Here is a 26,032-nt window from a genome sequence, read left to right as displayed (position 1 = left end):
GCCCTATACATAATATGTTCAAACCTTCACCAAGCAGGTTTCTTAGCGTGGAGTTGCCACGTATGATAATAACCAACAACGAATGTAGTGCCAGGCAGCGATGCCACATGTTTTTATGAAATATCTGTAGAAAAATAATTAAAATGTCTGTGAATGTCCCTAGATGGTTGTGTAAATCCTAGTTACACTAGAATATTAATTTAAAAATAGATTGAAATTAGAATACTATTAATGAAGGAATCACTCATAGTCGAATACAGTTATTCTAGTACAATTTTGCTAAATACTATTGCTCTTTTAAAAGTCTGTAGATTTCTAATCACGACTGTAGGCTATCAAAAGTCTGTAGAACTCCGATATGTCTGTAAATCTGGTATCGCTGGTGCCAGGACATTACTTTTAATGGAGCATTTCACTAGTTTCATTTAGCTGAACATAAAATAAACCGGTTGTTGGTTCACGCAAAACTTTTGGCCCCACTGCGTGAGAAGTTCCATTCTCACGCAAGGATCGGTGCTACCGGGCGCCAGTTATACCGGTTTTTCTGGCCCTTCTGGCAACCGGGATGATACGATGTGGTGAGCCAACATTAGCTCACACTGTGAGAATGAAACAGTCGAGAATAAACCTACAAGCAAATCAGATCGCTCTTCTTTCGATCCCTTAATTAGTGTAATTAGTTTTCAAGTACATGCAATGTGTAACCCGTATGTAGGTGAATAAATGTGTTCAGTACAGTGAAAAGTGCCGTGTTTAGTCAGCCCGAAAACTCTTGTACTAAGTTCTTCATTGCTGCTGCTGTTTAGTTCTACTGCTAATAGCAGTCACTGTAAGCATTCGCTGCTTCCCGTGCAGTTTTGTTTTTCGCTCGCCTTAATTGCGAGCTGCTATTGGGTGATCGTCGTTCTACTGCTGCTCATCGGGGATCTTCGTTACCTGCGCCAGGTAAACTTGCATGCTGCAAGTAGGGTACGTGGACCCATTATCACCCTCGTGCCAACCGGAAAATTCTGGTGACATCGAAGAAAAAGGAATCACAACGTAGGGTAAGCGACATCATAATTTTTGGTGCCGTGACCAGGATTTCTGTCCGGACCGCGTGCAGTGCCTTCCATTGAGCATCGCCATTTTGGAAGCCGGTACGAAAGGAGGTTCTACGAAGGAGATTTCGGATTCATCACCCGCTGCTTGCTGCATATTATTACTACAAGGCTCGATTTAACGGGCGCAAGGTAATTACCTGTCCAAATTGTTTTGCGGGTATCGCAGGTGCCCTCTAGATTTTCTTCGCATTTCTTTGCATACTTCGACGGCTCAATTTGTTCCTGGTCGACAATTGCTGCTATTCGGCAAGGCTTGGTGGCATTGTCGCTGGGTTCAAGGCGCCATTTTGCCATCGGACAATTGGACCATTGTACTTCGTGGCGTCCCTAGCTGCGTTGATCGTTGTATGCTGTTAGCTGGTTCCTGCTGTGGCATTCCGGATCGTGGCAAATCCTGCTGCGACGACTTTACCACTAAATTGTTAGCTGTGGAAATCCGTGCCTAGTTTTTTGCTGGTTTTTGGAGCTGTGTCCGTGGCATTTGCTGCTTGCTTTACAGCGTCCCTAGCTGTTGTAACACGTGTCGTGGATTTTGCTGGTTGCTGCTGTTGCTGTGGCGTCCCTAGCCTTGGCAATCCCTGCTGTGGTGCTGCTATCGTGCACTTTTATCAACTGTTCCTGCCATACGCGCATTGAAGTACCTTCTTTGGAGCTTTTCGGCGATTTCTGCTGGCGTGGTCTGGCAATTCCGGAAGGTTTTATTGTAATCCAGTACGGTCGGTACTGCAACGAGTTCCTGTTGGCTGTATACAATACAAGGCACTTTTTGCCTTGGAACAGGTGAGCACCTTTCCAAGTTTCTTTACCACGTTTTGTGGGTCTACTTTTGGTCCTCTGGTCTGCAGGTCGTTCATCAGACATCGACGCGCTCCTGATCCATCGTCCCGCTTTACAAAATGGCGGAAGGGCAGTCACGAGGTCAGCTGCTTGCACGACGGGACACACTGCTTGCTGCTCTGGGTCGGGCAGAGGCGTTTGCTGCCGGATACGACGCTCAACGGGACCATACGCAGGTGACATTGAGGCTCGAGTACCTGAATGGAGTATGGAACAACCTGGAGACAGTACAGGCGCAGCTTGAGGACAACGAGACGACCGATGAAGGTAGGGCAGAGCACGCTGCCACTCGTGCATCCTTTGAACCTCGGCTATTTGAAATAAAAGCCAGTCTCATTTCAAAATTGCCTCCTATTCCTAACAATCGGAGCCCTGTTCCCCCACACGTGTCCTCCACTCTCTCTGGTATCAAGTTGCCGACGATTTCTTTGCCCGAATTTAATGGAGACTACATGCAATGGCTTGCATTCCATGATACATTCTTGGCGCTCATTCATTTAAATCCGGAGGTGCCGGATATTCAAAAATTTCACTATTTGCGGGCAGCTGTCAAGGGGGAAGCTGCTCAGTTGATCGAGTCGATTGGTATCAGTTCCGCTAACTACGTTTTGGCTTGACAGACATTGGAGAATCGGTATTCGAATGACTACTTGCTAAAGAAGCGGCATATGCAGGCACTCTTCGACATCCCGCGCATGAAGAAGGAGTCAGCTGCATCACTACATGGGTTGGTTGACGAGTTCGAGCGGCATACGAAAATCTTGCATCAACTGGGAGAACCAACCGACGCTTGGAGCACTATATTGGAACATCTGCTGTGTACGCGCCTCCACGATGATTCACTGAAGGCATGGGAGGACCATGCGTCGACGGTAGCGAATCCGGACTACGCCTGTCTCATCGAGTTTCTGCAGCGGAGAACACGAGTGCTAGAATCCATCTCTGTGAACCATCATACAGTAGAATCAGCGTCAACTTCTGGTATTTCAGCTCATCCACCAAAGAAGAATCATCTCCACTCTCAGTTCCGCTTTACTTCGTGTGCGTCGACTGCAAGTTTGGGTGAAAAGTGCATCGCCTGCAACCAGTCGCATTCCGTGACGAAGTGTCAGAAATTCAACCGGATTTCACCGAGTGAACGTCAGCAGCTTGTGAATTCCAAACGCCTTTGTCACAACTGCTTGAAGGGTGATCATTTTGTCCGCAATTGTCCTTCAAATTTCAGCTGTCGGAAGTGCAATCGACGTCACCATACGCTTCTTCATTCCGGGCAGAGCGATGGTTCCCGAAAGAACGTTAGCGAAGGAGCTTCCTCTAGTCCTGGTGCAACCGCTTCTACTACGCCATCTAATGGGTCTTCTGTGGTCGAGTTATCTACGCAATCTACGGTGGCTGCTACTGAGAATGTTCCTGTGGTCGAAGTTAGTTCTGCTCTACAACATCCTCGCGAAGACGTCTTTCTTCTCACTGTCATTGTGAAGGTCATCGACACCTACGGTGTGGAACATCTAGCTCGTGCACTTCTGGACAGTGCATCGCAGCCGAATCTCATCACGAATCGCATGGCGCAAATTCTACGATTGCGGAGACAACCCGTGAATGTTACGGTACAGGGAGCCGGCAAGCTATCTAAGCCGGTACGTGCATCGGTGTTTGCACAGGTACATTCAAGGACGGGTGACTTTTCGTGTGGTGTCAACTTCTTGGTGATGGACAAAGTGACGGCAAATCTCCCTTCGCAAAGTGTTTCAACTGTGGGATGGAAGATTCCGAAGGGGTTGCTTCTGGCTGATCCATCCTTCAACGAAAGTCAACCGATCGACATGGTTTTGGGTGCTCGGCACTTCTACTCCTTCTTCCCCAGCGCTGCACGCATTCAGCTTGATAGAAATCTTCCGATTCTGGTCGACAGCGTCTTCGGCTGGATTATCGTAGGCTCGGCTAGCACAAACCCCCCCGAGCAGACTGCTCCTACGCCCACCACTTGCAATGCAGTCACTGTTTCAATGCTTTCGCTAGAGGATTGCTTGGAGCGTTTTTGGAAAACCGAAGAGCTGACAACGAGCGATAATTATTCGATAGAAGAACGGCGCTGCGAATCTCTGTACCAATCTACCGTTTCTAGGGACTCCGAAGGCAGATATGTTGTACGATACCCCCGAAAACCTGATTTTGATGTGATGCTAGGCGAATCCAGAAGCAGTGCACAGCGACGGTTCGGATATCTGGAAAGACGACTGGAACGAGACTCGAAATTGAAGGACGAATATCATCAGTTCATGCGAGAGTATCTCTCCCTCGGCCACATGCGGCTGGTCGAAGCGGACGACGAACGCAACTCTCCCACCTACTATCTACCTCACCACCCCGTAATTAAGGAAGCAAGTACGACGACCAAGGTCCGGGTCGTGTTTGATGGCTCTGCGAAAACTTCTTCCGGCTTCTCCCTCAATGAAGCTCTTTGCGTTGGTCCCGTGGTGCAGGACGATCTGCTGAACATTATCTTGCGGTTTCGAACCTTTCCCGTTGCTCTCGTCGGAGATATTGCCAAAATGTACAGGCAGGTACAGGTCCACTCTGACGACACACCGTTACAACGCATTCTGTGGCGATTCTCCCAACATTCTCCAGTACAGACGTACGAACTACTGACCGTTACTTACGGCTTAGGTCCATCATCGTTCTTAGCGACACGAACTCTCCAGCAACTAGCGGTGGATGAAGGTGATGCGTACCCGGTAGGCGGTCCAGCATTGAAAAAGAGTTTTTACGTCGACGATTTCATCGGTGGAGCTGAAACAATTGAAGAAGCTATCCGTATGCGAGTAGAGCTGAGCGAACTTCTGCAGAAAGGAGGATTCGAGCTCAGAAAATGGACGTCGAACTGTCTGGAAGTCCTCCAAGGTCTCTCCGACGATCAAATCGGCACGCAGTCCGCGTTGCACTTTAGTCCCCACGAAACCATCAAAGCACTTGGAATTAGCTGGGAGCCTGAAGCAGATTACCTCCGTTTTCATTCGCAGATTCGAACAAGCAGTGAACCTCCAACGAAGCGGTCTATCCTCTCCGACATCGCCAAGTTATTTGACCCTCTTGGACTCATTGCCCCCGTCGTCGTACGTGCGAAAATCCTGATGCAGGAATTGTGGTTGTTGTCCTGTGATTGGGATGATCCTGTTCCAGAACCGATCAAATCGAGATGGGAAATCTACCACCAAGAGCTGGTGAAAATATCTGAGCACCATGTCAACAGATATGCATTACTTCCGAGTTCCGTTATACAGCTGCACACTTTCGCGGATGCTTCCCAGGCAGCATATGGAGCTTGTACGTACGCCCGATGTGAAGACGACCAAGGAAAGGTGAGGATTCAACTGCTAGCGTCGAAATCCCGAGTAGCCCCGCTGAAACGAATCACCATCGCCCGTTTGGAATTATGCGCAGCCGTGCTAGCCGCTCATCTACACGCGCGAATCAAAAAGGCCATCGACGTCAACGTTTCTGCATCGTACTTTTGGTCAGATTCCGCAGTCACTCTACAGTGGTTACGATCACCTCCGAACGTCTGGCCGACCTTCGTCGCAAACAGAGTCTCGGAAATACAGCAGTACACGAACGGATGTCAGTGGAATCACGTTCCCGGAGCTGAAAACCCTGCCGACCTGGTCTCGCGCGGCATGTCAGTCGACGAATTTCTACAAAGCGACTTGTGGAGCTGTGCCCCAGGCTGGTTGTCACTGTCACCACAAGATTGGCCAATCTTCATTCCCCCAGGCGTGCCAGCAGAAGAGCTGGAGTTAAAAACTACGGTTGCACTCACCCAAGCAGTTCCTACCGTTCATCCCTGGTTTCTCCGTTGGTCTTCCTACAGCCGATTACTCCACGTCATCGGATATTGTATGCGATTTGTCACCAACACCCGTTCAAAAGCACGAACCCAACCTTCGCCATCCCCCATTCCGGTCGACCAATCACTTACCGTCAGGGCAGGAAAATTTCGAAAAATGAATTGATTGCTGTTCGAAGCTTCACGAAGCACCTTCTCAAGCATACCACATGCAATCGATGAGTTTGACACAATCGCTGCGAACATTTAGGGGTAAAACTTATCTCTGCTCGGATGAAGCGAGCTTCGCATCTAGTTCGCTCTTTACAATGTTCGAAAAAGTTCACATTAACCTTAGAAGCACACATCGTCGAACACGAGGTAAGCTCTTGGCTCGTGGTTTTTGCGTTTTTGGAACATTTCCACAGAGTTTCGAAGCGATATTCGGTGAACACATATAAAGCGAATGCCTCGTTTATTTGAGAATCGCGAACATCGAAGTTTTATATCGCTTCAAGCATCAGCATCATGAAGCCACCGCGAACATGTTCGCTACGTGACTATCTGTCTTAAAATCATAAACTGTAAATCTTATTTTGAGTATAAATAAAATGGATTATTTTAAGATTATAATTTAGGATTTACCGATTAGGTGCGTCGCATACCTTACCAATTTATGAGCCACGAGTTTGAATGAGCGTAGTGGTAGTGAAATTCAAATTCTTTTTTTTCGGAATACAATTATGTTTACTAGCTGCTTTGATTGCAAACTCGTCTTTTCTTCTTCAATCGGAATATATTTTCCCTGCCAAGGTGAAGATGTATAAAGTATGTTTAAGGGGGTAAGGGTTTCAGCGTGAAAAAATGTTTTTTGGTGAAATGACTCTTTTGGATGAAATGATACATTATAATGTACAAAAGTTTTGATCAATTCGCTTCGCCCAAATTTCTAAAAAAAATCGCAATGCATCCACTGAGGGGTAGTTAGGCGTAGTCCGTTGGCCTTTGTTTTCAACTTGTTGCGGTTTCTAACGTTCTTGCGCAACATTCCTAAATCGGCTAGTCATATTCACTCAATAATATGCGATGATTTGGGTGTTAAACGTTGTTTTTAATTTTACCAAATGAATTTATTAACAAATACCTACATACTTGAATCCATTATTATTGTCATTAATTGAATTATAATTTCTTGGCATCTGTACCAAACCAAGAGGAAAGCTTCCAAATGATTTTTATAATATTGTTTTATTGAAAGTTTATTGGTTGATTACCTAATCACAAGAGACAAAATATTTATTTTCAAACATTTTCGACAGAATCTGTTCACTTAATAAATGAAGTGTCAAACTTATTACATGTTCCACTTCTATGAAATTTATTTCCTGACTCCTGTACATGTGTTTTGTGATAAATAATGAGAAGGATATTCCAACTTGTTTGTATTGTATTTGTTAACTAATTACTGATGGAGAAACGCAAAGAACCTACAAACAATGTTCTAGTGATTTTTTTTTGTTGGAAATCCAAAAACAATTCTGAAAAGGACAAAATTTGGTTTATCTTCTCCATGATGTAATCTTCCCTTATTTGACTTTTACTAATAAAAAATAAAAGAAAGAAATCATTAGGGCCCCCCGTATTTTTTTTTTTTTTGAATCAGTTATAGCCGAAATGCTTTATGTAAGGGAAATCTCGGAAAATGAGAAGCGAAATAAATAACTCCAAGTAGAATGAAAGTCGTTCTAAACTCGAACTTTTTCGAATACTGTCTTTCCATTATTATTCGCTTTTTGTCGCATTCCATATTTTGATATATTATTTTGAAGACCCATATTTAAGATCAATACAATAGTAATTCTTCAAAAGGGCTAATGAGACTTTTGTAAACAAACTTATTTCGCTCATTTTTCCGCTACAGAGTTGAATTTTATGAAAAATACACATGAATCAACATCTTTGTCCTTGGTAGAATCGATTTCAAATGTTTTCTGTGTTGAAATGATAACAAATTAAGAGAAATCAGCAAAACAAAAGTTTGTTCACAAATCTTATTAGCCCTATTCAAATGTTGATATGGAATAATAAAATCAATCAAGATCAATTTCGATTTTTTTTTTAATTTTGCGGTGGTGTAATCCCTTAAGTGGTTGATTTAACGGCTTCTTTCAAAATTTATCGAACCTACTCCCATTCGTTCATTCGTTAGAGTAGTTTATGTTAAAGAGAGTGTACTAAATTAATAGGAACACTTAAATTTAGGAAGTTATGACCCTCGCTCCACAATGCAGTTTACGACAGAATTGCTCAACTGAAAATTATTAAATGAAATGAATGAAAACAAACATTAGACTATAGCATTTTGTACGCATGCACTTCAGAGGTCCAAGGGTTACAATTTCTGTTCTAGTTCTCGGATCTCCAACACATTTTTTTCGATTTTTTGGCCCAGTTCTCAAGGGAAATCCAGTTTTTAACTTTTTGCATACATATTGCATTGAATGAAGAACTTAGATAATGTATTCATAAAGTATTAGTAATAATTCGATTGTCCGTTCATTTTAAAAGGCTATTTTCTATAACTTTACAACTGATTTAATTTCACTTTCAAAATTTCTCGAAATATCACGTTCTAAAAGTTCTCAACCGATATAATATTCGAAAACAGTTATAAAAATGTCTCATCACACTGGTAGATGGATTCAAAGCGTTTTTTTAAATAAGTGCACGAAAAAACATGCGCCCTTCTAAAACATACTTCTGAATCAAAATGGTTTTACTGTTAGTCGAAAACAAGATTTACAAAACGACCAGAACCGCCATATATGAATCGGGAATGGTCGAGTTTATTGACATTCCCTATTTATTTCTAGGATTCATCATACACATCATGACGTTATTTATTTAACTGATAATCGATTTTTTCCTTTGAATGGATATCGATATCTTTATCCTCAAGAAACTGACATAACTGGATCCTCAAGAAACTGACATAGGAACATGACTAAGATAAGCGAGCCACTCAATACGTTGTATACATTGTGTTTAACTTCATTTTCTAGCCCTAATTTATTTCATTTGAAAATTTATCCCCGCCCTGTCACGAAATCTTGATTTTATCCCTAATGGTAATATATCAGTAGGGTATCTTAAATAAACTTGTTACGTCACTTTTCAGTTAACCCCAGCATCCATAAGTTACACATTGTCACAATTATTTTTCACCTACACACAAAAAAATAATGAAATTTAAACGACATGTAAATCAATACGAATGTAAACATACAAAGATTGAATCAAAACTATGATTGAAAATTACGTAAAAATCAATGCACTCAATTGGAGCATCTGAAAGCATTCAATGTTACACTTTCATTCGTGTAATATTACATGTCATTCATTTTACAGCAATAAGCGTGTGAAAAATACATTGAAGTGCATTGGTTTTCCGTTTGAAGAAACTGTAATTTTCAATCCACGTGTAGAATTATAATAAAATTCGTTGAATAAAGCACGACAAGTCGGGTGGATTTTTAGTGGAACTTAATTTTACATTTATATTCATGCTCCAAATATGTGCATGACAATAAACTTAAAATTACAAAATATTTTTTTCTGTGTATTCCACCCTTAATACAAGGCCTCTGTCTAGAATATACTTTTTTTGCATAACTAGTAGGTAGGTATTTGAATAAAGAAAACTAATATCGTCCGGCGAACATGTTAGCGATGGCCCTCGCGATGCTAAATTGATATAATCCTTCGGTGTTCGCGATTCTGAAATACTTCGAGGTAATCTTTCTTTTGTGTTCGCGAACATCGCTTCGAAGCTCCGTGTAACTGTTTCAAAAATATCGATCACACGAACCAAGAGCTTAGCTCGTGTTCGTCGAAAACTACGCAAAAGCTTTTACATATCTTTCCGAACATCAATGAAATGAACAAGAAGCTTCCTTTGTCCTCGCCGAAGAGCATGCAAAAGTATCGCCCAAATGTCCGCAATTACGATGGTAAGCGATTGTGATGCGAAGCTTGTGAATACGAACCAGTAACGCAAAGCTTCGCGCTTTGAAAGTATTCGAACATAGGTTCGGTTCGAATATTTCCTGCCCTGCTTACCGTAGCAGAACTAGCCAATGCCAAAACGTTTCTCGTCCGACTCGCCCAGCAGGATGGATACGCCGCAGAAATAAAGCAACTGGAGAAGGAAAGCGCCGTGCCGAAGCAGTCCCACATTCGCCGAATGAGCCCATTTTTTGACCCAGAGAGAGTGTTGAGAGTGGGAGGTCGTTTAAATCTTGCCCAGTTACCCTATCAAGCAAAGCACCCTGCGCTTATTCCCACCAACCATCCGTTCACTCGACTAATCGCTGAACATTTTCATCGCAAACTGCTGCACGGCGGCGGGCGCCTGCTGCTCACTACGATTCGCGAGGAATTCTGGCCACCCCGCGGCCGTAGACTGGTTCAAAGCGTAGTACGAAATTGCTTCCGTTGTACTCGTCTTAATCCAATACTGGCCCAACAACAAATCGGTCAGTTACCTGCCCAGCGTGTGATCCCAAGTCGTCCATTCAGCATCACCGGTGTCGACTATGCTGGCCCACTATACCTTCGCCCGATACACAAACGTGCTGCACCTGCAAAGACTTACCTGTGCCTCTTTGTATGCTTTTCAACCAAAGCAGTGCATTTGGAATTAGTCAGTGATTTGTCCACTCAAGCATTCTTGTGTGCCCTGCGACGATTTATCGCACGTCGTGGACGGCCCACACACATCCACTCAGACAACGGGAAAAATTTCGAGGGGGCAAAAAATGAGCTGGCTGAACTGTTTGCCAGATTTTATAACCGTGCTGAACAGGCTGAAATAGCTTCTGTGTGTGCCGAGGAAGGGATCACCTGGCATTTGACACCACCCAAGGCACCTCACTTTGGCGGCCTGTGGGAGGCAGCAATCAAAATAGCCAAAAAACATTTGTACCGACAGCTCGGTTCATCTCGCCTTACGTTCGAGGCTATGTGTACCGTACTAACACAAATCGAAGCGATCATGAATAGCCGACCATTGCTTCCACTTTCGGAGGACCCCAACGACCTAGCTGCATTGACACCAGCGCACTTTCTCGTCGGTTCATCACTACATGCCCTGCCCGACCCAGATTTAATGAACGTACCTGCCAACAGACTCGACCACTATCAACAGCTGCAAGTGCATGTGCAGCAATTTTGGTCGCACTGGAAGAAGGAGTACCTACAAGAGCTGCTGAAAGATACCCGCGGATGGAAACGCAACAACGAAATTGTTCCGGGGAAAATGGTCATCTTAGTCGACGAAATGCAACCACCGATTCGATGGCCACTTGCCCGCATAGAAGCAGTTTTGCCCGGCAAAGATCATCTCGCACGAGTTGTTTTGCTCCGTACAGCTCGTGGCATCATCACTCGTCCGATCGCTAAAATTTGTCTACTACCTTACTCTACGGTGGCATCCGAAGCAGAAAAACATCCAGCAACTATCAGCGACGCACCTACAACCTAACGGAGTTCGGATACAACATAACTTTAAGCAGAAAATTACTAAAAACTGTTAAAATTAAGAGCAAAATTTATTGTGAACTAGCTGTAAGAATCTATGCTGTTTGTTTACGTTTTTGTGTTGAACATATTCGTTCAAGGCGGCGAGTATGTTGGTTCACGCAAAACTTTTGGCCCCACTGCGTGAGAAGTTCCATTCTCACGCAAGGATCGGTGCTACCGGGCGCCAGTTATACCGGTTTTTCTGGCCCTTCTGGCAACCGGGATGATACGATGTGGTGAGCCAACATTAGCTCACACTGTGAGAATGAAACAGTCGAGAATAAACCTACAAGCAAATCAGATCGCTCTTCTTTCGATCCCTTAATTAGTGTAATTAGTTTTCAAGTACATGCAATGTGTAACCCGTATGTAGGTGAATAAATGTGTTCAGTACAGTGAAAAGTGCCGTGTTTAGTCAGCCCGAAAACTCTTGTACTAAGTTCTTCATTGCTGCTGCTGTTTAGTTCTACTGCTAATAGCAGTCACTGTAAGCATTCGCTGCTTCCCGTGCAGTTTTGTTTTTCGCTCGCCTTAATTGCGAGCTGCTATTGGGTGATCGTCGTTCTACTGCTGCTCATCGGGGATCTTCGTTACCTGCGCCAGGTAAACTTGCATGCTGCAAGTAGGGTACGTGGACCCATTATCACCCTCGTGCCAACCGGAAAATTCTGGTGACATCGAAGAAAAAGGAATCACAACGTAGGGTAAGCGACATCACCGGTCTTAATGTGGATGTACAAATCCCGTCATACATGCAGCAGTTATACAATTAAACTGTGCTCATAGCAGTATATACATAGATGATATGTAAAAAGTTGTCCCAGTTTGCCCCGAGTATCAAATCAACGGCAGAAACATATATCAGTATCAGTTGGCAGTTATATCAGTATCCAATAAGCCAACATCATCTTCTTCACACAACACAACAACTAATGCTAATAAAATCGTCATAGTTAATCGTACTACTGCTTGCCAAAAGAAAATTAACCAAATGATGAATTTATCTGAGCCCGCCACGCATAATTTAAGAGCGCACTCAACTATCCCGTCGCACGTGCACACTTGCAATCCGCGTATTGAACTCCGAAAAAAGAGCGTTCTGCTTTTTCTGAGACGTGTGCTGATCATTGTATGCACGCCACGCCCGTGCATCATTGGATGGAATGATGCCTGGTGGCAGTCATTGAATATATTCCAACCGAAGAGTTTAAGCTGGCACAAAGCGTAGCAGCTACTACGAGGTCAGAAAGCAAACTGACGAATTTACTCTTATGTGCAGTTTTTATACCTGGCGAAGTTCATTTGATAAAAAAGAGGCAGTCCTAGCAACGCTCGCTGCTTGGTTGAATTGTACGGACCATACAGCCCAGATAATTACCACCTTTACAAATTACAGTATTTTCGTTACCTATAATAGACGTACATTTAACGGGATCAAATACAATATACGTGCACATGTTTCCGATCAGATAGTGCAAAAATATAGCGATTTCGATCAGTACAAGGGAAGTTATTCGCATTTGAAGACTGGGAAAATGTCTCAGCAGAAATTTTTGAAAAGGGACCCCCATATTGAAACGTTAGAAGAATTCTACTTCAAAATGTTTTCTTATCAACAACTTTTGACATATTTTTATAACTCATACTGTGTGCAGTCAAAAATACCATTTTCTTTTTGAATATGATTCTAAACGGTTCAATAGTATTTTGATTGTTTTCGTATAGCTTTCAAATGGTTTACAATATCACCTTGATGTCAAAGAGAAAGTTACAGGAAATGTTAAGAGTCTTCTGAAAAACTTATTGTTGTTGATGGAGAAACGCGAATAACTTCTGAAAAGGTCGAAATAAAACAAAAGAATTGCGTTGTTGAAATAAAATTTTAAATGAGAGCTACTAGATTTCAGAAAATTTTTGTTATCATCATTGATTTAAAATAGCGTCTAGAATCATATTCAAAAAGAAAATTGTATTTTTGACTGCAAATAGTATGAATTATTAAAAATATGTCAAAACTTGTTGTTAGGAAAACTTTTTTATTGAAAGCTTATCCATGATCCAAATATACTGAAAAAGTTTATTTTACGTCTTTAAAACGATAAACATTTGATTTTTGACATTTTTTGATGGGGTAACGCGAATTACTTTTAAAAAGGGCATAATCACACGAAATACACGTTTTTGTTGAAACAAAATTCCAAATATCTCGGAAACTATCGCATTTTGGAAGATTTTTGTTAAATGCATTTCGATTTGAAATGATACTTACAATTATATTCCGTAATAAAAATACAGTTTTGTATGTCAATTAGCATGAAATTTAAAAACATGGTTAAAGTTATTGTTGGAAAAACTTTTTTACCGATAAGTTCTCCATCATACAATCACATTCAAAATGTTTCTTTTCTCTTGAGGTTTTTATTGACAAAATATAAAAAATATAAAAAATGGGTTTTTTTACAATTTAAATTTTTAACACCAATTTTTATTTTTTAAAATCGGCACTTTTTTTCAGTGTATATTTTTTTCGTACATAAATATTTTTTCCCTGAAACTTGTTCTCGGAAAGCTTTGCTGTATGAAATAAAATAATCGAACAAAAAAATTTGTAAAATAATGTACGTAGAAACGCCCTTTTAAAAAATTACTCCTTAGTCAAAATAATCTTACTGATTGTGGAAAATTTTTGGTCTTCCATGCCGGTGAAACGTGTAAAGTTTCATAGGAATCTAAGATGGTCTATTTTCCGATCTTCGCAGAATTCCTCTATAGTAGAAACCCTCACATGGTTTATAAACCCTAACCATGTACTTGTCGAGAATTTCACAATAATACGCATTTTAATTCAGTTGATTTTTTATCATGAATAGTCACAAAATTAGTGTTGAACGGAATAAAAACTATACAATGTTGATATAATTATCAAATATCATTATTCATGCATAAAGGCACAGAACTAATCATTAACAAGTGCCAAGGTAAATCAAGATAATAGAAGAATTTTTCTAATTCAATTTTTTTCATTAGGTGCTCGTCCTAATAAAGACGGTTTGCTGATAACTATGTCTTGTGTTTTGGGTAGGGAGTCCTATGAAACGATTTGAACCATACAGTGATTCTCAATCAAGGGTTCGCGGACCCCTAGGGGGCCGTGAAATCATTGCTGGGGGTTCGCGAAGAAAAATATATTTTCGAGTGCAGATTGATGTCTCAAGTCTTGTTTCCTAACAAACTGAAAATAGCATATTATTAGCAGTGCTTAGCATACAAAATCGACGTTCATCCATGGGGGTCCGCAGCAACCCAGAGAGACTTTTGACGTAGGACTTACGTCTTTCTTTACTATACTGGGTGTCATTTCAATACTTTCAAAACGGAAGCGTTACGTACACTTTGAAACTTAATAACTTTCCTCCTACTAAACAAATTGCTATTCTTGTTTCATAAATCGAAAGGAAAACGTTCAACGCTTGCTACTAATACCTTATTTACTGTGCAAAACTTGTTTAAATAGTTCAAAAACTACTTTTAATGCGAATCAACATAAATGCTGAAACCTATAAATATGAGTATCACAACTTTTCTCAAAGCCAGACGTGTGTAAGACACAGACCAGAACACACGTACGTGTGTCGCCCATAGAGAAGCTGCATTCAAATCACAGCTACTGCTCTATCGTTACCGACCAGGAACTGCCGTCGCCCTGTGTGAAATTCATCGCTTTCGGAAGTTGACTGAGCTACTAATCCACAAGCTGCTCTTCCAGCGTCTGGTCCATGAGATTGCGCAGGGTTTCAAAACCGATCGACGCTACCATAGCTCAGCCGTAATGGCCCTCCAAGAAGCCAGCGGGGCCTATCTGGTTGGTTTGTTCGAGAATACTAATCTGTGCGCTATCCACACCAAGCTAGCGATCATATGCCGAAAGACATCCAACTGGCTCGCCGCATCCGGACCTAAATTCGGTGCATCCCCCAGAACAAAACAAGCGGTCCTTTTCAGTACCAACCAATCATATTTTAGTAAGAATTTTAGCAGAAATTTTCCCCCAAAAGTGTATTTTCTTGGAAAGCGAGGGGGTATTTTTTCCAGCAACAACTTATCGACCTTGTATCGATCAACAGTAGAATGTGAAAAACTCGCATTGAAAAGTATTGAAGAAAAGCTTACGACTGATTTCAAATATTTAAGATGGGCTTGAAGTCGTCGTATGCATGCAATAAAGGCGATCACAGCACCAAATCGAAGAGTGAACTTTTGTTCTGCAGAGTGGTGGAGCATGGTTTAAATTAAATCGTCAATAAAAATTGTCATTCAATCAAAACAGGGATTTTTGGGCCTCGTATTACAAATAGAAAAATAGCAAGCAAGGGGGCAGGATACATATAAGAGAAACTTTTCACATTCCAGCTATAAGGACTGTACGTTAATTTAGACTAGCGGAGAACATCAAAGTAATTCTATATATGACGAAAATAGTTGCCCTGATAAGGGAGGATTTTTCATAGTTTCGACCAGAAATGCAATTTTGGTTGCGAATACCTTCCATTCGCAAAACACAGTACATCGTCCACTAAAAGGGCGGGCCAACGAACGAACGAAACGCGATAAATATAAAAAGGATGGACTTTCGTTTCGCTACGGTCGAGTATAAAAGATAGGTACAGCCGATTTTTTCATCAGTTTCAGTTCGCACCTAGCGGCAGCAGCGTCACGTCGTCATCGCCACTATGACACCGAAAGCTAGCGGTAAGGCAAGGCGCAGAAGAACATCGTGAAAGGAGGAGGCTTCATGAAAAGGATATCTTCGAGTGTATTGCGAACGAGGTCTCTCGTCTGGCGCAAAGTACAGACTAGACTGCCGTTCGTTTGAAGTTGCCGGATGAGCTGGCCAAACATGTCGTATCGGAAGGTACCAATACCCTTAACAAGTGTGCCAGCTCGGAATAAGTCGTCGCCGAATGATACCCACACCCCACCACCGGCCCTTTTCAGGGCCACCAAAATAAATCCTGGTAAAGAATTGAATTGAAAGATATATATGCTGTTTGTTTGCTTCATTAGAGCTAAAAAGATAGGTGACTAATATCTATGACAACCGGGGTTCCGCGACTACACTTCGGAGTTATTTCAGTTTTGACGTAGGACTTACGTCTTTCTTTACTATACTGGGTGTCATTTCAAAATTTTCAAAACGGATGCGTTACGTACACTTTGAACCTTAATAACTTTTCTCCTACTAAAGGAATTACTAATATTGTTTCATAAATCGAAAGGAAAACGTTCAATGCTTGCTATTGATACCTTGTTTGCTATGTAAAACTTGTTTAAAAAGTTCAAAAACTACTTTTAATGCGAATCAACATTAATGCTAGAACCTATAAATATGGGTGTCACAGTTTTACTTAAAGCCAGACGTGTGTAAGCCACAGAGCAGAACGCACGTACGTGTGCTGCTCAACGAGAAGCTGCATTTTGACCACCAACCAAATCATAGCTACTGCCTTATCGCTGCCAACCAAGAACTGTCGTCGCCCTGCGTGAAATTCATCGCTCTCAGAAGTGGACAGAGTTACTAATTCGCAAGCTGCTCTTCCAGTGCCTGGTCTGTGAGATTGCACAGCATTTCAAAACCGATCTACTCTTCCGGAGCTCAGCCGTAATGGCCCTCTAAGAAGCCAGCGAGGCCTGCCTGGTTAGTTTGTTGGAAGATACCAATCTGTGCGCTATCCATACCAAGCGAATAATCATCATGCCGAGCGGGAAACGGCGAAATAATATTCACAACAAACGGTTCTTATTAGGACCACAAAATCGTTCTCAGAAAAATTACAATTGAAATTTCCATTTCGTGCTTTGGAAAAAAAACTTCCCTCTTATCGGGTTAGTTATTTTCTATAATAATATCCGAAAAATGTACGATAAAACTAATAAACTGACCAATTGGACGGAAGCAAGATAATACCTACAAAAATTTGAGTCAGAAAAGTGACATTGACGGAAAAATGCTTCGATCGTGTCTAAGTGTTTGGCAGCTGAAGTTGCCGATTTGTTTTCCAACGTCAATTATTTGCGCTGTGCTGTACGGAACAAACAGATATTTGCGCGATTCGTTGGGAAATAATCAAAACAATTGTGTAGTAGATTCCGTAGATTTTACCGTAAATTTTGATAGATTTTGTAAAAGCATTAATTAGCCTGCTTTGATTGGCGTTTTTTGCAAATTTTTCAAGAACATTAGTGAATGTGGCAACCCTGCTACTAAGCGAAAGCCACACCAAAAAGAATGATGAAAATATTTCCATTTGTCGCACAAAAGGATGGACTTCCATTTGCACTAAGAAGTTTATAAAAGAGATCGCATTGCGATATACAATGCTCATTCGATGTGAGCTGCGAAAAGGGAATGTTCGTGTATGTACGCAGCAGAAACGAATTCGGGCAAGGTTCGAATCGTTAGAAAGGATTCTCGTCTGGTATCACCAAAAATAGTTATTTGCAAACCGTTCTTTTTAGGATGAAAACATATTGGAGAAAGAATTGAATTAGAAAGTTCCATTTAATAACTTGGATTGAGTTTGCCCCTGTTAATTCTTCTGTACATGTACCAGTGATTCATATAAGCAAATGTTTATCAAATTAATCTACAAACCCGAAGGTTTTTGCAAGTCCTAGAAAATCAGTGAATGTAGCAATCTCATTCGACATGAAATTTCCAGTAAACATTCATTCAAAATTGGCATTGGCTCAAATTATCCATGAATGTCATATGATATGCCCAAGTTTAGTCCTACGTCAACGCCGCGGTTATGTCCCGGACATTACCCACTCCTAGTTTTTTAACTGGTCCGTGATACGAAAAAGGTTGAGCATCACTGCTCTAATACACACGGTGTAATTTAGTAATTCGGCAACTCGCCATCTGTTGTGCGATCATCGTTTGGGCCTTTCTACATCTAATACTTTTTATTATGGTTTTTACTCTTGCAAATATAGCCAACCTTTCGCCGCTTCGGGTTATAAAAAACTCTTATGAAAAATTTCTAACCCTATGTGCGGGGTCGGGACTCGAACCCAGGTGCGCTGCGTACAAGGCAATCGATTTTCCAACTACGCTACGCCCACCCCCTCTCTTTTAGCTATTCACATTCGAAATCGTGTTAATTCTTGAATAACTTGTCAGTTTGAGACTACAGAAACTCAGAGTTCTTGATTTATATATGTAGTTTGATACGCCCAATGATTTAAAAATCAACGTTTGAAAAATAGAAAAAATCACCAGAAAAGCTATGTTGAAAAAGTTCTTATTTTGTTACAAAATACAAAACATTCTTGCCGGAAAGTATGTTCTATATACAGGCCGGTGAATGCCCGTTGTGATTAGTTTACTTTCTTGTAGTACTTTTCACAGTCTTTCTCATAAATTCAACATGTCTTCTATATATTTCCACATTTCTAAGTAAGGAACCATTCATAAATTACGTAATGCAAAAATAATCTGAAATTGACTCCCCCTTCCCCCTGTAACAAATTGTTACAAATTTCTCTACCCCCTCCTCTACTAAGTAAGAAATTCTTCATAAACGAATTTTTCTTCTGTGAAAACATGTTAGTAACCTTCTAGCTTACTCCCCCTCCCCAATATATCACAACATGTCACAATTTGTCGCGACCCCTCCGCCCCAAAAATCGTTACGTAATTAATGAAAGGTCCCTAATTGACGTTTAAAATAGTGGTATATTTTACCAACTTTTTTCAATAACTCTAAAGTTTCGAAGTAAAAACTTTTTGCGTCAAATTTCTATAATTTCTTAATTTGAACAACTGTATAAAATATTTAAAACATTGAAAAAATCTTAGAAAAAGTCTATGATGAATAAATGATTTTTGGGTGCCTCCCACAAACAACGCGCCTTTACTCAACACCATTACATTTTGACGTTCGGCATGTTTAGTTTCTCGTAGAAGATTTCTCTATAACTTTGTCATTGACATCATGACTATCTCGACATTTAGTAGAAAAAGAAATTCTATCTCATATTTAGGTGGATTAATCACAATGCAGTACACACCAAAAGAAGAAGGCTTCCATTACAAAAAAGTATTCCTAACACTAAAATCAACTCCCAGATAAATAAATGTTTTGGTACCATTGCACAGTGGTCCAGAATGTTAATTTAGCAGGAATTTTAACTTTTGCTAAATCTAAGTAACTTAGACTTACAATATGTTTCGGAAAGTTGCTGTGCTTTGCAAGCCCCTTCTTTTCTTTTAAGCAGAAGCTAGGTTGCTTCTAATTTTAGGTAGATTTGATGTTGAACTATTTAACGGTTCGAGATAGAGCTTGACTGTCTTCGATGAAGTTGTAGAACAACACATTTTATAAAAATTAGGTCTGTCTTTTATACTTTCCATTGCACGATAAACCCAGATGTAAGCTGTAGGGTGTTCCTTAAAAATCGGTTTTATTTCTATAATTTTTGTAGTTTATATTTTACACTGAAGTACCCTTTGTGGACAACTTGAGGATTATTTTAGGGTGCATAATTTGTTTTATACACCAACTACTAAACTTATTTCGTTTCAAAGTTATGAGAACTTTTGCATAAAAAATATAAGTTTTTTTCGATTAGGGCACTTAACATTTAATACCGTTGCTGTCATATGAAATATCATGCTTTGTAGTATAACAAATACGATATTTTTATATGTCTTGCAATATATACTCAAAAATTACTTCATTTTTAGTAAAAAGTAAATATAACTTTATGACGAAAGAAGCTAGAGGTTCAGTATATCAAGACAAACTGTTCTTCTCCAAAATACCTGGAAGTATTTCTAAAGTCATCTTAAGGGGTTATATACAAAGTTGGAACTCATAAAATCGAAAAAAACTAGGAGTGGGTAATGTCCGGGACATAACCGCGGCGTTGACGTAGGACTAAACTTGGGCATATCATATGACATTCATGGATAATTTGAGCCAATGCCAATTTTGAATGAATGTTTACTGGAAATTTCATGTCGAATGAGATTGCTACATTCACTGATTTTCTAGGACTTGCAAAAACCTTCGGGTTTGTAGATTAATTTGATAAACATTTGCTTATATGAATCACTGGTACATGTACAGAAGAATTAACAGGGGCAAACTCAATCCAAGTTATTAAATGGAACTTTCTAATTCAATTCTTTCTCTAATATGTTTTCATCCTAAAAAGAACGGTTTGCAAATAACTATTTTTGGTGATACCAGACGAGAATCCTTTCTAACGATTCGAACCTTGCCCGAATTCGTTTCTGCTGCGTACATACACGAACATTCCCTTTTCGCAGCTCACATCGAATGAGCATTGTATATCGCAATGCGATCTCTTTTATAAACTTCTTAGTGCAAATGGAAGTCCATCCTTTTGTGCGACAAATGGAAATATTTTCATCATTCTTTTTGGTGTGGCTTTCGCTTAGTAGCAGGGTTGCCACATTCACTAATGTTCTTGAAAAATTTGCAAAAAACGCCAATCAAAGCAGGCTAATTAATGCTTTTACAAAATCTATCAAAATTTACGGTAAAATCTACGGAATCTACTACACAATTGTTTTGATTATTTCCCAACGAATCGCGCAAATATCTGTTTGTTCCGTACAGCACAGCGCAAATAATTGACGTTGGAAAACAAATCGGCAACTTCAGCTGCCAAACACTTAGGCACGATCGAAGCATTTTTCCGTCAATGTCACTTTTCTGACTCAAATTTTTGTAGGTATTATCTTGCTTCCGTCCAATTGGTCAGTTTATTAGTTTTATCGTACATTTTTCGGATATTATTATAGAAAATAACTAACCCGATAAGAGGGAAGTTTTTTTTCCAAAGCACGAAATGGAAATTTCAATTGTAATTTTTCTGAGAACGATTTTGTGGTCCTAATAAGAACCGTTTGTTGTGAATATTATTTCGCCGTTTCCCGCTCGGCATGATGATTATTCGCTTGGTATGGATAGCGCACAGATTGGTATCTTCCAACAAACTAACCAGGCAGGCCTCGCTGGCTTCTTAGAGGGCCATTACGGCTGAGCTCCGGAAGAGTAGATCGGTTTTGAAATGCTGTGCAATCTCACAGACCAGGCACTGGAAGAGCAGCTTGCGAATTAGTAACTCTGTCCACTTCTGAGAGCGATGAATTTCACGCAGGGCGACGACAGTTCTTGGTTGGCAGCGATAAGGCAGTAGCTATGATTTGGTTGGTGGTCAAAATGCAGCTTCTCGTTGAGCAGCACACGTACGTGCGTTCTGCTCTGTGGCTTACACACGTCTGGCTTTAAGTAAAACTGTGACACCCATATTTATAGGTTCTAGCATTAATGTTGATTCGCATTAAAAGTAGTTTTTGAACTTTTTAAACAAGTTTTACATAGCAAACAAGGTATCAATAGCAAGCGTTGAACGTTTTCCTTTCGATTTATGAAACAATATTAGTAATTCCTTTAGTAGGAGAAAAGTTATTAAGGTTCAAAGTGTACGTAACGCATCCGTTTTGAAAATTTTGAAATGACACCCAGTATAGTAAAGAAAGACGTAAGTCCTACGTCAAAAAATTATTGAATATTCTGAAAGTACATACTTTTGAAATATGTGTGCGAAATTTCATCCAGATCGGAGCGCTAAATTTTAAATTTGCAGCGCTCTGGTTCTTCCATGAATGAATTTACCGTTGCTGTGAACGTGATATCTCAAAAACTATTCATCCGATTTTCATAACTTTTTTGAATTGCTTGTATTTACATTCTCGTGTACTTGAACGGTTCCTTTCCCATTAAAAAAATTTCGATTCTTTGTAATGAATTTTTGTTTAAAATTTTGAACACCACAAAACTCAATTTTTTGGTCAACATGCAAGAAAAAATTTGTTTTTATTGAGAAACTGATCCGTTCAAGTACACCAAACCGCAAACCTCTGCCAAAAAACATGCTTCGGGGGATAGGTCATCACTCCGAAAAATCAAAACTGAAAAAGTTATATAAATAAAACCATTTTTTAAGAAACACCCTAATTTTTGCGGTGAATTCCTTGTAAAATGGCAAGTACAAGACATATAGTTCCAGTGTCTTCGACAAAGTTTTTAAAAGTTGATTTTCTTCAATTTTCTGGAAGACTGCAAAACTCTATCTCGAACAATTGAAAAGTTAATTTTCTGATTTTAATAAATTTAGAACCACCCTACTCACTATTTAAAATTATGGAAACGTCTTGTAAAGTGTAATATTTTATTACGAAAACGAAACTGTATCTTTTATATTGTCTGCCGTGAAAGTAATTTAAGCATACTTTCATGGTTCAATTCATAAAAAAAACAAAGTTTTAATATAACTTTTGAAGTTTTAATTTTTTGCTGACATATCCTTCATATATTTTCAGAGTTTCTTCTAATATATCAAAACTATAACATTCAAAAGACATACTATATTTGACGATCTCTGCACCCGCATCAAGTCTGGAAAACTACTCTACGCTGATGATCTGAAAATCTTTCGCGCAATTGCCTCAGGACTCGACTCTGCTGTTGTAGTTGTATGCAATTTATTTGCCGTATCCTTGAACGATTCCATGTTTTTGTCTAAATTTTTATATCAATGTTATGGATTTTTAATAAATTTTTTCAGATGAAAAAAGTTTCCACTCTCGGAAAAATCGTCCCGTTTTGGGAAAGAATTTTTTTTCATGAATTGATCAAGGACACAACAAGTACCTATTCTAATGAAATTTGTTTGGTTTTGTGCTTCCACTTGAACTGTTGGACTGGAATCATTGTCACGGCAAGTCTCTTTGAAATAAAACGCGATGTGCGGAAATTATATCTTTGATAATTATTAGTATTTTTCATGTTCTCAAGCTAATTTTACAAATTAAACATAGTACGATACAAAACGTATAACAAATATTCAATAAAAATATGGCTACATACATGTATACAAAAATTCAATTTTATTCCCATTTTCCCGCACCTCAACATATAGGACCCCTTAAAAATCAAGTTGCTGATTAAAGTAAATTGATAGTTTAGCGCTAGGTGCGGTGAATTATCATTTGCCAATTTTGTCAACCATAGCATAATTGTCTGACAGCATGGTTATGCTCGTTTTGTTAGGCGCAGTGTATCTCCGTCAGTTAACGAACCGCACATTCTATATTTCAATGTAAATGAGAAACAATGCCAAACACGCGTATCGCGTGAAGTAAAGAAAAATGTTTCTTCCTTTTACACACCTTCTGCATCTATTACAAGCTTTCATACTAATTTACTGCCAAAGGGGTGTATTGCCATAATAAATTAGTACATAATTAAATACCTCCGATGGAAATATAGAGTAAATGATGCATCTCTGTGTGACGTCCGTATATAGTAGTAAGTGCTATATCCACTTTCATCGAGTGACATACTTGTAAGTTTATTGACACAGTTCGGCCGGGAACTGCAGGGACTCGCGCCATTGTGAAATCATCGACAAACTGCAATCTTTCTTAGTCTAGCTAACCTTAAACTCTTCTCAGTGCAATCCAGGATTTTAATGTTCATCTCAGTCATTACATCATCTCTCGAAATTAATGACCCATTCAGCTCGCAAGTTCAAAACAAACCAAACAAATTTAGATATTACTTCATTGACACACACACTGCACAGTGTTTGGCTACTCGTTTAGATAATGTTGGGAAGAATAGTAAACAGTGCTGGCTGGTAGAAGTGTGCGCAGCGGTATACACATTTCCACTCATAGAGCAGATATTTCAAGTTCACGCCATGCGTGACCTATGGCGTACTGTTCAAAACATTAGTTGGGAGATTTATCAAATCGAAATTGTATTATGAACCATTTGTTTGACATAGCTGTTTATAGAAATAAAATCTAAAAGGAGAAACGCAGTTATTGTAAAAAAGCGTGTGATCCTGAAAGGGACACCGGGTAATTTCTATACAAGGCTGATTCCGCCCACGACGCCGTATCACGAACCGAAATATGTTTGAAGGAAGCGTTTCGATTTCGATACAGTTTCAAATCTTTGGTTTTCTGTCCCTAAAAGATTAAAACAAAGGTGTTTTATTTACAACTCCCGTTGCATAAGGGGGTTTGACAAAATCAGATTCCAGCTCCAAGTAAATTTTTGTTTTTCATTTAGATTTTAGAACAAGTAAGTATAATGTCAGTTTGAATCCCAGAAGCAACGCATTGTATCCTAAAATACAAAATATTGTTGTTGATTATGATCGTGTTTTACCGCCGACGCCGGCGTCCATGCGGTAGGCTTGGGTGGAACGCATAACTTCTATCAGCAGAAGGCAAAAGATTTTGACGTAGGACTTACGTCTTTCTTTACTATACTGGGTGTCATTTCAAAATTTTCAAAACGGATGCGTTACGTACACTTTGAACTCTAATAACTTTTCTCCTACTAAAGGAATTACTAATTTTGTTTCATAAATCGAAAGGAAAACGTTCAACGCTTGCTATTGATACCTTGTTTGCTATGTAAAACTTGTTTAAAAAGTTCAAAAACTACTTTTAATGCGAATCAACATTAATGCTAAAACCTATAAATATGGGTGTCACAGTTTTTCTTAAAGCCAGACGTGTGTAAGCCACAGAGCAGAACACACGTACGTGTGCTGCTCAACGAGAAGCTGCATTTTGACCACCAACCAAATCATAGCTACTGCCTTATCGCTGCCAACCAAGAACAGTCGTCGCCCTGCGTGAAATTCATCGCTCTCAGAAGTGGACAGAGTTACTAATTCGCAAGCTGCTCTTTCAGTGCCTGGTCCGTGAGATTGCACAGAATTCCAAAACCTACTCTTCCGGAGCTCAGCCGTAATGGCCCTTTAAGAAGCCAACGAGGCCTGCCTGGTTAGTTTGTTGGAAAATACCAATCTGTGCGCTATCCATGCCAAGTGAATAATCATCATGCCGAGCGGGAAACGGCGAAATAATATTCACAACAAACGGTCCTTATTAGGACCACAAAATCGTTCTCAGAAGAATTACAATTGAAATTTCCATTTCGTGCTTTGGAAAATAACTTCCCTCTTATCGGGTTAGTTATTTTCTATAATAATATCCGAAAAATGTGCTATAAAACCAATAAACTGACCAATTGGACGGAAGCAATAAAATACCTACAACAATTTGAGTCAGAAAAGTGATATTAACGGAAAAATGCTTCGATCGTTTCTAAGTGTTTGGCAGCTGAAGTTGCCGATTTGTTTTCCAACGTCAATTATTTGCGCTGTGCTGTACGGAACAGATTTTTGCGCGATTTGTTGGGAAATAATTAAAACAATTGTGTAGTAGATTCCGTAGATTTTACCGTAAATTTTGATTGAAATGATTTTGTAAAAGCATTAATTAGCCGTGCTTTGAATGGTGGTTTTTGCAAATCTTTCTAGAACATTAGTGAATGTGGAAACCCTGCTACTAAGCGAATGCCACGCCAAAAAGAATGATGAAAATATTTTCATTTGTCGCACAAAGGGATGGACTACCATCTGCACTAAGAAGTCTATAAAAGAGATCGCATTCTGATATACAATGCTCATTCGATGTGAGCTGCGAAAGGGGAATGTTCGTGTATGTACGCAGCAGAAGCGAATTCGGGCAAGGTTCGAATCGTTAGCAAGGATTCTCGTCTGG

The 26,032-nt window shown here is 39.9% G+C and overlaps 2 protein-coding genes across 2 annotated transcripts in view; one reads left to right on the top strand and one right to left on the bottom strand.

Annotated features, from left to right (window-relative positions):
• LOC131688521 (tubulin polymerization-promoting protein homolog) overlaps positions 1-26,032 on the bottom strand; it is a 43,663-nt gene that overhangs the window by 3,920 nt on the left and 13,711 nt on the right. The gene's annotated exons all lie outside the window — the stretch shown is intronic.
• On the top strand, positions 2,609-11,308 carry LOC131687945 (uncharacterized). Its single transcript, XM_058972045.1, has 2 exons — positions 2,609-5,837; positions 9,891-11,308. The coding sequence occupies exons 1-2, from the start codon at positions 2,609-2,611 to the stop codon at positions 11,306-11,308; spliced, it is 4,647 nt and encodes a 1,548-aa protein (XP_058828028.1).

Source organism: Topomyia yanbarensis, chromosome 3 (assembly GCF_030247195.1).
Source record: "Topomyia yanbarensis strain Yona2022 chromosome 3, ASM3024719v1, whole genome shotgun sequence".
Lineage (NCBI taxonomy): Eukaryota > Metazoa > Arthropoda > Insecta > Diptera > Culicidae > Topomyia > Topomyia yanbarensis.
The sequence above is the reverse complement of the archived record's forward strand: the minus strand, read 5'-3'. Positions and strand labels throughout refer to the sequence as shown.

Excerpts from the sequence above, each read along its gene's own strand:
- LOC131687945 (XM_058972045.1), top strand. The coding sequence starts at position 2,609 with ATGCAGGCACTCTTCGACATCCCGCGCATGAAGAAGGAGTCAGCTGCA. Across the intron at positions 5,838-9,890 it reads ACTCCACGTCATCGGATATT|CAGAACTAGCCAATGCCAAA; the intron begins GTATGCGATTTG and ends TGCTTACCGTAG.